At 44.4% G+C, this 13,387-nt stretch overlaps 1 protein-coding gene across 3 annotated transcripts in view; it reads right to left on the reverse strand.

Annotated features, from left to right (window-relative positions):
- Positions 1 to 6,139: 6,139 nt before the first annotated feature.
- SMYD3 (SET and MYND domain containing 3) overlaps positions 6,140 to 13,387 on the reverse strand; it is a 358,155-nt gene continuing 350,907 nt past the window's right edge. For all 3 annotated transcript variants that reach the window (XM_087829018.1, XM_016201413.2, XM_087829019.1), the window contains one exon: positions 6,140 to 8,827. In XM_087829018.1, coding sequence (XP_087685144.1) covers positions 8,726 to 8,827 — 102 coding nt within the window. In that variant the 3' untranslated portion in view covers positions 6,140 to 8,725. The remainder of the gene's footprint in view (positions 8,828 to 13,387) is intronic.

Raw genomic sequence — 13,387 nt, forward strand, 5'->3', positions numbered from 1 at the left:
AAATCACTTAGAGTCTTTGCTTCCTTTATAGAAAACTCTCAGGCCTTAGTACACATGGCCATAGTAATCAAAACAGCCTGGAACTAGCATAAAAACAAACATATAAAACAATGGAACAGACTAAAGAACCCAGAAATAAACCCATGCCTTTATAGTCAATATTTGGCAAAGGAGGCAAATATATACAATGGACTAAAGATAGTCTATTCAATAAATGGTGTTGGGGAAACTGGACAGTATGTGCAAAAAAAAAACCACAAAGAAACTAGACCACCTTCTTACACCACACACAAGAATAAACTAAAAATGGATTAAAGACTTAAATGTTAGACTCGGAACCATAAAAATCCTAGAAGAAAACATAGGTAGTAAAATCTCGGACATTTCTCATAGCAATATTTTTTCTGATATATCTCCTTGGGCAAGGGAAACAAAAGAAAAAATAAACAAATGGGACTACATCAAACTAAAACGTTTTTGCACAGTAAAGAAAACCATCTACAAAATGAAAAGACAACCCACAGAATGGAAGAACATATTCACCAATGATATATCAGGTAAGGGGTTAATATCCACAATTTATAAACAACTTATAAAACTTAACACCAGAAAACCAAACAATCCAATTAAAAAACTGGGCAAATGTTAGAAGAGACACTTCTCCAAAGACATATAGATGGCCAATAGACATATGAAAAGACGCTCAACATCACTAATCATCAGAGAAATGCAAATTAAAACCACAATGAGATATCGCTTCACACCCATCAGAAGGCTATCATCAATAAATCCACAAACAACAAGTGTTGGCGAGGATGAGGGGAAAAGGGAACCCTGGTGCACTGTAGGTAGAAATGCAGACTGGTGCAGCCACTGTGGAAAGCAGTATAGAGTTATCTCAAAAAATTAAAAATGGAACTGCCTTATGACTCAGCAATTCCACTTCTCACATTTTATCTGACGAAACCTGAAATACTAATTTGAAAGAATATATGCACCCCTATGTTGATTGAAGCGTTATTTACAATAGCCAAGATTTGGAAGCAGCCCAAGTGTCGACCAGTAGAGGAGTGGCTAAAAGAGCTGTGGTACATTTACTCAATGGAATACTACTTGGCCATAAAAAAGAAGGAAATCTTACCTTTGTAACAGCAATGGATGGACCTGGAGAACATTATGCTGAGTGAAGTAAGCCAATCAGAGAAAGACAAGTACCACATGGTTTCACTCATATGTGGAATTTAATGAACAAACAGAACTATCAAGCAAAATAGAGACAGATTCATAGATAGAAAGTAGGCAGACAGCTCTGGGGAGAGGGGTGTTAGTGGAGGAGAATGGGGAGGGATTGAGAAAAAACAACAAGAGAACTCATGGACATGGACAATAGTGTGGTGATTGCCTGGGGTGGGGGGGCATGGAAGTGAAAGAGTACATAGAGGGATAAATGGTGATACAAAAAATAAAATTAAATAAAATTTAAAAAAAGGAAAACTCTCAGGAACTTTCAGGCCTGTCAGCAACTTAATCTCAAATAGTTCAGGAAAAAAAATTTTTCATCCTATACCTGGAACTTTTCGGGAATTTTGAAGTTGTTCTTAAAAATCCTAATAGAAATAAGATTAATGTATTTGTTTGCTAAGGATGCAATAACAAAATACCACAGACTGGGTGGCTTAAACATCAGAAAAGTTTGTTCTCACAGTTCTGGAGGCTGGAAGTCCAAGTTCAGGGTGTTGGCAGGGTTGGTTTCCTCTGAGGCCTCTTTCCTTGATTTGCAGACAGCCGCCTTCTTGCTGCTTCTTCAAATGATCTTTTCTCTATGCATGATGTCCCTGGTGTTTCTTTGTGTGTCTAAATTTCCTCTTTTTATAAGTACACCAGTCAGATCAGATTAGGGCTCACCCTAACTTAATCACCTCTGTAAAAGTTTCTTTCCAAATCCACTGAGGTATTGGAGGGAGTTTGGACTTCAACATATGAAGTTAAAGTTGGAGGGGGTGCACAATTCAGCCCATACCATTAATTTTTATCTTCTCTCTCTTGCAAGTCAATACTATCTTCTGGGAATTAGCTATAGTGTCTCTAGAGGCCCACCCCTTGTCTTGAGCACCCAGGAGACAGGTTCTAGGTGACTGATCACACATCATGGTCTTGCATGCTCAAAAGAATCTTCCCCCTTAGTAAGTTCTTGACCATGCACACCAGTGTGTTTCCTCTAATACCCAGCACAGGGCCTTGCAGAGGACAGAAATACTTTCAATGGGTGAATGGGTTCAACAGTCATATACCAGGGAACCTGAAGTATTTTAAGAAAGCCAGAAGAACAAAGGAATGGGTGATATTTAATCTTTTAGTCAGAAATGTACACGCCACATAAGAAGTACAGATCCACAGAGGGAAGGCCCAGAGCAGTTTTCATGTCCTTGAAATGTGATGAGTCAATGTTCCTCCAAATCTCATAAAAATCCAGTAACTGTCTAATAATTAATATATGAAAAAACTACCTAAATCCCTGGGTAATGATTCTTGACAGGGCACAATCAATCTTATCTAATCCTTGTTTTTATTTCACAGTCATGATTGCAAATGCATGTTCAGCCACGTGAACATCAATGTCAATATCTGGTTTCTACAGTAGATTCTTGAAAGGTAGGAAACCTACAACCTGCCTCACTACCTACCATTTTACAAAACTCAGCACATTGCTATGTGCAGGTGCATTCAAACCCTGACATCTCTCAGAAAGTATTCTATGGGCGATGCTTGTTACCTTTACGGGCTGTGCTCAGTAATTACCCAGTCAATCTTCCTCAGACTCTATTATACTGGAGGCACTGGTTTCTCACAGCTAAGGAGTAAAATGCCTACAGGAGAAATGAAACAATCAGAGTGGTTGATCCTCTGAAAAAAAAAGAAAGGAAAAGTAATTCCAATTCATTCATAGTGGGTCATGCTTCTTAACTCGGATAAAGGGAAATCCCAATTCATGCAAAAATAATTCTGCCTTCATTATTCTGTAATCCAGGGTGTCCATGGTGATTTTTGAAAGGAGAAGACCAGAGCATGTGTCTTAACAATGCATTTCTCTTGGTCTTACTGAAATGGTACATTAGTAACCATATTTGATGGCAATGTAACCTGGCACCCAGGCCCCCTGCTGTGCAGTTACAGACCATTATTAATGCGGACCCCTTCAGGGGCTGTAATTTGGGACTCAATTTGCCATAAAATTGCCCTAAGTGTCACTTTAGTAATAGGAAATCATGTGACCCGTGATGCACATTGAGCTAAAAGATGGCACCTCTTAGAAATTAATGTCAAATTGTCCCCAGTAGTAAAAGGGAACTAGTCATTGTATCTGCAGTAAATTTCATTGTGCCTCAGACACAAAGAGGGGTTAAGATCAGGCTGCTCCACCTACATGCTTTGGGCTGGGCCTATAGGGCCCCAGAGCAAAGCCTTCCTCAATGAATGTCCCAGTCTCAGCTCACACTGGTCAACCCAGCACAACCCCATAGGTTGATTTTGATGGCATTTTTCTTTTTAACCCCAAATCCATGTGTTTCAGCAAATAATTTTTATCCTGATTCCAGATATTAAAGGCAGTTTAGATGCCAAGTCCGGTCAAACAAAATGTGGTCTAGCTAATAGTTAGAATACAAATCAAGACCACGATGAGATACCACCCTGCACCAGTCAGAATGGCTATCATCAAAAAGTCAGCAAAAAGTGCTGGTGAGGATGTGGAGAGAAGGGAATCCTTGTGCGCTGCTGGCAGCCTGGTGTAGCCACTGTGGAAAGTAGTATGGAAGTTCCTCAGAAAACTAAACATAGAACTACCTTTCAGCCATGTTGGGCTCTTCGTGCCTCTGAATGAACTGGAGCGGAAGCAGACTGCTGCTGAGGTTGGGTTGGCTGATCCCAGTATCAAATTGGTGCCATACAATGGGAAGAAGGGCCGTGTCTGAACCCAGGGGATTCTCTGAAGTGCATCTTAGCAGTTGTATGTCTAGTTTAAGGAAGTGACCCAAAAAGGCAACCCAGACAGTTCAAGATTAAAATCTGAATCATTCCACCAGATAGGTAAAGAACCTTAACCAGGCAAAGTCCTGACTAGACACAAGAAGACCATAGAATGGTTGTAGGAGAATGAATTTTTAAATATCAACTTTACTCATAAACTGTTAAGAACCAAGAACCATAGGGAAGGTTGGCCGTGCTTAACTTTACAACTGGGGCCTGGTTTACCATGGAGCAGAATTCTCACAAAATGTTTTAAAAAATGTGATCCAAAGGAATTCAGGGCAACAAATTAAAGCAAAGTGAAAAAACAACAACAAATGACAAACTGAGATATTAAATATTATAAATGGAAAAATCTCCCAAATATATAAAAACTAAAGATAAAGACCTAAAAAAACCTGATAGAAAAATGGACAAATGATATGTGGAGATAGTTCACAAAAAGACAGACAAAAGGTGTTCAAATATTTGAAGACATTCAATTTCAATAAGAAAAATGCAAATTTAAAACACATTGAGATACTATTTCTTTTCTATTAACTTAGTAAAAACTTCAGAAGCTGAACAACCCACTCCGTTGGCAAGGCTGCAGGGAAACAGGCAGGCATTGTTATACAACCCTTCTCGTGGTGATTTGACAATACCTAGTGAAATTACATACAAATTCACCCTGTGACTCAGCAATTCCACTTCTAGGGAATTACCCTGAAGATACATCTCCAACAATACAAACGACAACAAAACCCCAAAAAACATGCACAGGGTCTTCATTACGCCATTATCCGTAATAGCAAAATTTATATTGATATTTGTATAGCAGCATAAATCAATAATGGGGCAAACCCTAAAAGTGGAGTAAAAACAGAAACAAATAAACCTAACTGGGTATCAAGTGGATGACATATATAATGGCACAGTAAATAACACAAGTAACTTTTAAACATAGTATTGTGGCAAAACCACCTTTTTTTGCCTAAGAGTCAAAAGCACTGGAAAAGGACCTTCAATTTTACTTAGTAAGTTTGCTGTTGGTAGTGGGTATAGCAGTAACTTCCAAACTATGTTGTGTGTATGGGGGAAGTACAAATATGGGAGGAAGGAAAAAACAGCGCAGGCATAGGGCACAAGGTCCAACCTGAAAACGATCCCCACAGCCAAAGCTGATACAACTGGAACGTAAAAATTACAATAATAATAATGGTTACAAACTATAATATATTTGAATGTTTTTAAAGAGAAAAGGGGAGGCTTGAGCTAGACCTTTGCGAATGGATGGGTGAGATTCGCCTGGATGGAGAAGGGAAGGCAGGCATCACATACAACACGAGCTGAAGAAGAAAAGGGCACGAATCAGAAGATGGGGGAGCTGGTCCTGCTACAGTGGGAGGCCCAGGTGGGGATCAGTTGAGTATAAGATTCAGTAGTTCAAGGCCAACTGCCGGTCTGGAGATTGAGCTTTGAGCAGAGTGGCAATGGGGAGCCACTGTAAGTTCTTGAGCAGGGAGATGTAAGAGGAAATGATGAAATAGGTATTTTGGGGACATGACTGGCAGCTATGAAGGGTGGGGAAGAGAGACCCATAAGGAATTAAAATGGCTGAAATTGTTAAGAGCACTTCAGAGGATGGAGACAGAGCTCATTCCCTTGATGCAGGTGAAAGGGGGAGTCAGTGGCTGCATTTCTGTGCCAAAGAGTTGAGTGGAAGGATGAGCTACACACAAAGGCCAGGCGTGGGTCTTGAACACCAACTGCTGTGCACCAACCGCATCGTGACGCTTACAGATCTCATGGAGGTGAAGGCGGCACCTCACGTTAGGGTGCTGTTGCTGGTCCATCTCAACCACTTGAAGCTCCTCCACACCTCAGGCAAAAGGAGGGCTCCTGTGTTTACCTGAAGCTTCCACTAGTGATCGCTTGGCACAGGGTTTCCTGATGCTCCACAGACAATGCCTAGAATCTTCCTCCCTTGGAGCCCCCGTGGGCTACTCCAGTGAGAGGAACATCACTTCCTGAGGACATAACTCGGGAGAGGGCTCCCACGTAAGGAATTCCCTTCTCTCCTGCAGTGGAGCTTGCCAGAGCGGCTGCGGTTTGCGGCTGGCTGGCTCCATAAGTGTGCGGCTGCCTCTCTGCCTGGCGAGAGGAAGCCCGGCCGTGGCGAGCGGCCCTCCCAGGCAGCCTTCCTCCCCGGCACTCTGAGCATCCACATGCCATGGCTATCAGTTATGCCCAGCGTGTTCATTTTCAGTTTAAATGTGTTCTCATCCCAGAGGAGCAACTAATGGCGTTAAGTTACTGATGTGAAAAGAGCCTGCCGCTACGATGACTCTGGATTAATGAAACGGCAGTCGTGGAGGCTGGGGCGGCAATAAATCGTCAGCCACTGGTGACATGAATGCTAAATTATGTTCTCCACCCCCTTCCCTCTTCTCCAAAATGACCCTACAGTAAAGTTGCCCTGTAAATGTTTACCGTTGCTTAAATGTTTGCTTTCTATTAGAAATTGCTGCACGCAGGGCCCCTTCCTCATAAGGGCCCTTTTTCAGAGAGGGATTAAAAATCCTATCACACTCTCTCTAGGAGGCATGAAGGCAAATCTCTTAATCCAGCATCATCACTGACAGATAGATTTCATTCAGAAAACTAGCAAGCACAGGGTTCCATCAGCTAACTCTGCTTTCTTGGCAAATAAGGCTCTCCCGGCCTTCTGTTATGACTTTTCATTTCCTAATGGATTTAAACCACAACAATTCCCACCAGTGTTTTTGAAAGGTGGCGTGTCTATTTTTCATCAGATGAAGGACCCCAGGGCTGGGCTGCAGGGAGTTCAAGAATCTCTGATCCTGAAAGCACATTGCTCATATGTAGATGTTTTTCTAGAAAAAAGGTCTATGGATTCCATCAAATTCACTACATGTTCCATGACACTAACATAGCTTAAGGGCTGCTGTGCTGAACTGCACAAATGGTCACTATCTCTCCTCCCCACATGGCCATGCTCTTGCGAAGGGACTCTGCAAAGGTGTGGCCATGTAGAGCCTGAGCCAAACCAGAACTCTTCAGTCCAAACTGCTGACATACCAAATCATGAATGAAATTCATTCATGTTATTTTGGAGGCATTAGTTACACATTAAAAACTAACTGATACAAACATTCTACCCCACAGTGTGCACTTTGAGGACAAGGGTCATGTTTTATTGAGCCTTCGATTCCCTTTGTCCTAAAAACACAGTAACCATTCATATATATTTGTAGAATTGGGTAGAAATGGTCTCTCAACATGACTGGGATTAAGCCACTTTGGCAAGGTCACTTAGTAAATCAGAGGAATCCCGGGGCACTGACTCTAGGCCTCAGTTTCCTTACTTATAAAATGAGCTTCAAAACACCTACCTTGCTGGTCTGCTGGGGGTACTAGAGATACCGTCTGCCTGAAAGATCACAATGATTGCCAGCAAGGAGACTGCTGCTTCCCATCGTCAGCTTTCTCGGCTGCAAAACGAGGCTTGTTCCTCAGGGCTGACCAGACGCCCATGTGTCTGTCATCCTGCAGTCACGGTGGCTGGAGGACTAGCCAAGACCCCTGTGAGGGTGGGAGGGCTCCTAGAGAGGGACCAGGAGTAGCCGCTCCGGATTCTGCCATCGGACCCTCAATCTCCTTTTCTTGTGTGTAAAATACGGTGTGGATGGCGGAGGCTCTGTAACAATCTTTCCGCTGCAGGAATCCAAGGGCTTGTTACTACCAGTCTCATCTGAGCAGAGGCACCAAACTGCTCACATGATCGCTGAGCCAGAAAAGAATTTACCCTTTTTTTTTTTTTCGGCAGAGGAGAAGATATTTTCTGCATTTGTCTGCATTTGTCTGCAGGAAAAGCAGGCCATGGAATTAAGGAATGAGAGAGGGGGAAAAGGAAAGAAAGTGAGACCGCTTCGAGCTGGAATGCTAGACCCCTGCCTCCTGCAGGATAATGGAGCTTCGTGCGAAGCATATCACATGGTCACACCACAGGCCTAGGGATTAGAGAAAAAATCCAAGAAAAATAAGCATGGCGTACACAAAGGCTGGTAAAGTGCTGAGAGAGAGTTACAACAGGGCGAAGAGACAGCGGGAAAACATTTTTTCTTTTCCATTAAGACTTCCTTTATCCTTTCTAATAACTGAAATGACTTTGTTATTTCTGGGATTCAGGGTGAAACATCTTGTGTTGGAGACGTATTTGGAAACAAATAATGGACACAGACATCATTTAACACAAATAGTAAAGATAACATCTAAAAATTCGACTTCTTGCCCAAATGGACAGAGCCTAAAGGGAAGCAAATGTGAAAACATTGATTTTTATTCAATTACCCATACATATATCCAACGAGAATGTTAATACTTATTCTGTCATGCTTTTAACATGGTTTTCTATCATTAATGTTGAGATCTTAAATGGAACAATTACTAATGAGTAAGCCAAGGAAACAATTACCAGATGGTGTTTTCAACCAAATTTCTTGCATTTATTATAATCGTGCTCCTCTACAACTAATGATTTTTGTGGTCTGCAAACCAAATGTCTGCCTTATTTACGTACACACTCGCAGAAGTGCGTTTCCAATGGGGGCGGGTCACGCAGCAGATGAAGCAGAGCGTGTGACCTCAGTAAGGCGCTCACTCAGGATGCGCCGTCCTGCCACCTGACTGGGCTCCCTCAGGATGCTCGTATGTTGGCATCACATTCTTCCAAGAGTAGAATCAGGTCTTCGATCAGTTTGTGCTCTCTGCCGTGCGTCACTCTCATGATATCAAAAGCCTAAAGGGAAAAGAAAGAAGATTAGGTCCCAAAGCAGGCGGGCCCTGCCCACTCCTCATTTCAGGCCCAGGATGCCGGGGCCTGGAGAACCCCGCAGGCCGACGGTGCGCAGTGCTGTGCTTCTCCAGCCAGGGAAGGAAGTGGCCAGGGTGATTTTTTAACGTGGTGTTTCAAAGGCAAACTCGCTAATGGAGTCAGGCTGGGGCCTGCTATCCAACAACGATCTTCAGGGATGGTCAGTGCACAGGTTAGGTTTCATGAGCAGCTGTAGAGGTTCAAGAGGAGTTAATGAAATGATTAAGTAATTTAGAGTAAGGATGAAATACAATGTTCACACCACCTTAAAATAAATGTTAATTTTTGCATGCTGCATTGAATCTTTGCCTATATGCATTGTGATAATGACATATCACTTTCTGTATTCTTTTTACGTCATATGACACACAGACTAGTATTTCAACAATTCCTTCCTTTACTGTCTGTTCAGTCCATCACCAAATCCTGTCAATTCTACCTGCAAAATATTTCTGAAATCTGGGTGGGCTTGTAACCACTTCAATGGTAGAGCACAATGGAAGTAATGCTGATTAATTCCAAGGCTAGGTCAAGGCCAAGCGGCCTCTGCTTGGGACCAGGAGCCTCCATGCTGTGAGGAAGCCCAAGCCATGTGGACTGGCCATGTGGAGGTGCTCTGGCTGATAGTACTATCTGAGCCCATCTGTCAAGTCAGCCTAGCCCAGAAACCAGAGATGTGCAAAGAGAAGCCTCTAGGTGATTCCAGCCACCAGTCAGAAAACAGCCAGATTCCAGGCTGCCCAGCTGCAACCCCAGGCATCATGGAAGAGAGGCAAGTTATTCCTATTATGATCTGCTCAAGTTCCTGACCCAGCCAATATGTGAGCATACATGGTGGTGGTATCCTCTGCTAAGTTTTGGGATGCTTGTTATAAAGCAATAAAGAACCAAAATGCCCTCAAAACTATTTTTGCAATAAATAAACTGGAGCTAAAGAAAACTAGTATTGTCCTATACTGCCCAAATGGGGGGCTAAGGGGAAGGGAGGGGCACCAGAGCCATTGTATTCCATGGGAATGTGCCTTCAGGGGACACGTAAAGAAGTCACCCTGGTGGCTATTATGCCCCCAAAAAGTAGCTGGTACACAGCACTGTGGCCTCAGCCTTGGCTGTATGGTAGCATCACCCAGGGGGCTTCAACAGAGGCTCCAATGCCCAGACCCCACCCATGATCCTCCAAACCTGCTCTCTGGGGGGAGAACTAGGTTCTGGGGATTCTAAAGTGCCCTCAGGGCTGAGAACAACTGATACAGTAAGCTCTCAACAAATAATAGCAACTATTTATTATTCAGTGTTAATTTATAGCCAGCATAATTACCATTTTAATGGCTGTGCACCATTAATTCCATCATGTTTACAGACTATCACTCACTCAGCTACTCTTGGAAATTTAGATGACTTCCCATTTTTGCCATGATATGATTAATGGAGATCTGCCAGCATAGGGCTTTTTGCCTGTGCTCAGTATCTGTGAAGACATATCCTAGCGGTAGAACTCTGAGTACGGACATTAAAGCCAGGGAGACTTTCAGGCTGGGAAGCACCTGGCAGTCATGTGCTCAGACACCTTCTTTCTACTCAGGAGGAACAGGAAGCCTGGAGAAGTAAGGTGCTCAGGCTGAGTACTTTCAGTCTGTGCTCCTGGCTTCTTTTTTTGCCTTTTAAAAATGTTCCCTTTGGGTTGAAATAAAGAAAAACAGGCAGGCAGAGGGGATCTAGATTTAGCTGAGGCAGGAGGGGGAGAGAAGAGCCCGCCACCTCAGGCCCTGGTCCCCTCACCTGGAAAGAGCTCTAGTCACAGAATCTGGCTGTAACCCTACAGTGACCATTGGGCCCATCATCCTCTGACATCCCAGCTGGGAAACCAAGAAGGGCGCTGGCACTGAGATTCCAGGTGGTGGGGACTGGTTTGTTTGTTGCTTGAGTGTGCCTGCCCTGTGGGTACACAGTATCTGTGAGCACATTCCAGGTGGGGGTGTTTGGACATGGAGAGGAGGAGTTGGGAGCAACCTCCACTCTGCAGGGAGCCAAGCTCTGTGAGATCCCTCTGGGCTAAAGATACAAACACATGTGTGATGCCACTCAGGGGGCAAATGTCTTCTGTGCTATTCTTCCCCTGCCCCCTCTGCTAGAGCACTGCCAGATCCTCCATCACCTGGACAGATAAGGTCCGAGGCAGAGACTGACTGTAAAGAGCGGTCAGAGAAATCCCTTCATGAGAAATTCTCTCACTTGAAAGCCATCTTAGATATTCTCCCTCCTACTCAACAGAGAGCCAGTTGGACTTGTGATCTGGCCAAGAGAGATAGGCCACAAGCACTGCCTGCAAAGCTCTTTGCAGAAAGAGCAAGAACCGTCCACTCTGCCCCTGCAGGTGGTCTGGAGAAAGGCCAGGCCTGACCTTCAAGGGCTCACCTCCCTCCTGCCCCTCACGAATGCCCCACTGGGAGGGCCTGGCCTTTTTTCTCAGGAGCACCCCACACCAGCTTCTGTTTGCCCTCCTGGTTATGCTTCCACACATTTTTCACCTGGAGAAAGATCTGGGCTTCTTGGCGAGTTGCCTCAGAGGCTAATGACAGTCCTCTTCATTCGCTCTGACAAAGTAAGGCTGATCTGCATGTTTTCAAACATTATAGGCTCCTATTTTCCTTCCAGTCATAAGTTTCAGTCTCTTCCAAGGGCGAAGGGTAACTGTGGCTGACCCAGGGTCCCGTCATCAAAGGAGCAGACCTACTCATCCGACTGCAGGCCAGGGCCTGAGGTCAGCAGGAGCCTCCAGTCCCGTAGCCGTTCTGGAACTGTAGGGCCACAGCCGGGAAGGGGAAGGGGAAGGGGAAGTGGTGGGCCCTCCCAGGCCTCGCTTCCACACCTCTGGGCCCCTCCTCCTTACAGAAGGGCCATGCTGACCATCTGGTCCAACGTTCCCATGTTTGTCCTGAGAGGTGGACCCAAGGTGAGCAGCCAGCTCTCAGGACTCAGCCCAGTGTCTACTTCAAGACTGCACTGGGTGGCAGCCTCCACCTCCAAACAGTCTGCAATGACCAAGGGGAGGGGCCGGAGGGCCTCCTGGATGTCACTTCTGAGACACCCTGAGGGCCACTGAGTCCTCCTGCTGAAGATGCTGCTGGTGTTCTGCCTTCTGTTCTTTGTGGTGAACATGGCAGCAGAAGCAAAGATGGGGCAGGAGGCAGCCCCTGAATATGTAGGACTTGAGATACTAAGACTAGAAGATCTCACCCACGGGGTGGCTAGAGCAGGGAGGAAATAGTACAGAGGGCAGAGGACCAACGAAAAATCCCCACCACTTGACTGGAAGGTAAAACTGAATGCTGATTTGATTAACCAATAAACACTGTTATTTTCTCCGAGTGATGGGTAGGGTAGAAGAGAAAAGGGGAGAAGGGAGAGAAAGAGGTAGGATTTAGTAATGTACAGAATGTCAGGGACTGTCTCCTGAGTGTGTGAGGCTATGTGAGTATACAGTGAGCTGGAACCCAGACCTGATGGAGGACATCTGGTCTTTGGCCTGGATGTCACCTGGGCTTGGGGCAAGAGAAGAGAGCCCTATGTGGCCGCAGGCCCAGGCTGCTCTCCATAAAGGCCACCAATCTTCACCCCAGCGGGAAATCATGAGGAGGGCTTATCTTCCCCCCAAAATAGATTTACAACGAATCTCTGACAAGCCAGAGCACTATTCCCGTGGCTCTGTCTCCCCTCTCTCGGCCCTGCCCAACAACTGCACATGCGCATATCAGAGAGGGTAATTTTGGTTTAATTTCCTGCAGTAGTATATAAAACAGATTAAGGAAATACAAAACTGGAGCCAGCTTGTGCTGGGAAAAGCTTATCTCTTCCGTTTAAATTTTATTTTTTTAATGGTAGCATTTAAAAAGAGCCTGCACATAATTGTCCACAGAGTACTCATCGAGGCCTCGAGGGGACCGCTGCTCCCATGTACTGGCTCCAAATGTCACTAGGGAAATGGCAGCACTGATTGCTGCTGTGTGACAGGCAGGGCGCACTCAGGAATACAGGGAGAGTCCCAGAACTTATTTCAATCTCATCGCATCTTTTTCTTTAAAAAAGTCATTTTAGAATTATGGTTGCATATTAAGTAAAATGAATTAAATCAAAGTATGATTTAAAGTTGCAAACAATATAGCTTTCTTATTAATTTTTAATACAAATATATTAAGCTTATCAAGGATCTCATATGCTCTCTACCATGAGCCTGAGGGAATCCAATAAATGACTTCCTCAAGCATGATTTAAATGTGGATATAAAGTCAGCGGGAAAAGAAATAAATACATGATAAGACCCTCTGGAATCAGATCACAAGAGGGGGAAAAAGGCAAGCGAGTTTTCTGATTCTGCCCAGCTCAGGATGAAGGTGGGGTGGAGAAGCAGAGGGGGAGGGGGGCTGGGGCATCGAAAAAAGGAACCTCGAGAAGCAGGACCCAAAACACATTACTCAGCTCCAGAGC

Source organism: Miniopterus natalensis, chromosome 21, assembly GCF_054644295.1.
Source record: "Miniopterus natalensis isolate mMinNat1 chromosome 21, mMinNat1.hap1, whole genome shotgun sequence".
Classification (NCBI taxonomy): Eukaryota; Metazoa; Chordata; class Mammalia; order Chiroptera; family Miniopteridae; genus Miniopterus; species Miniopterus natalensis.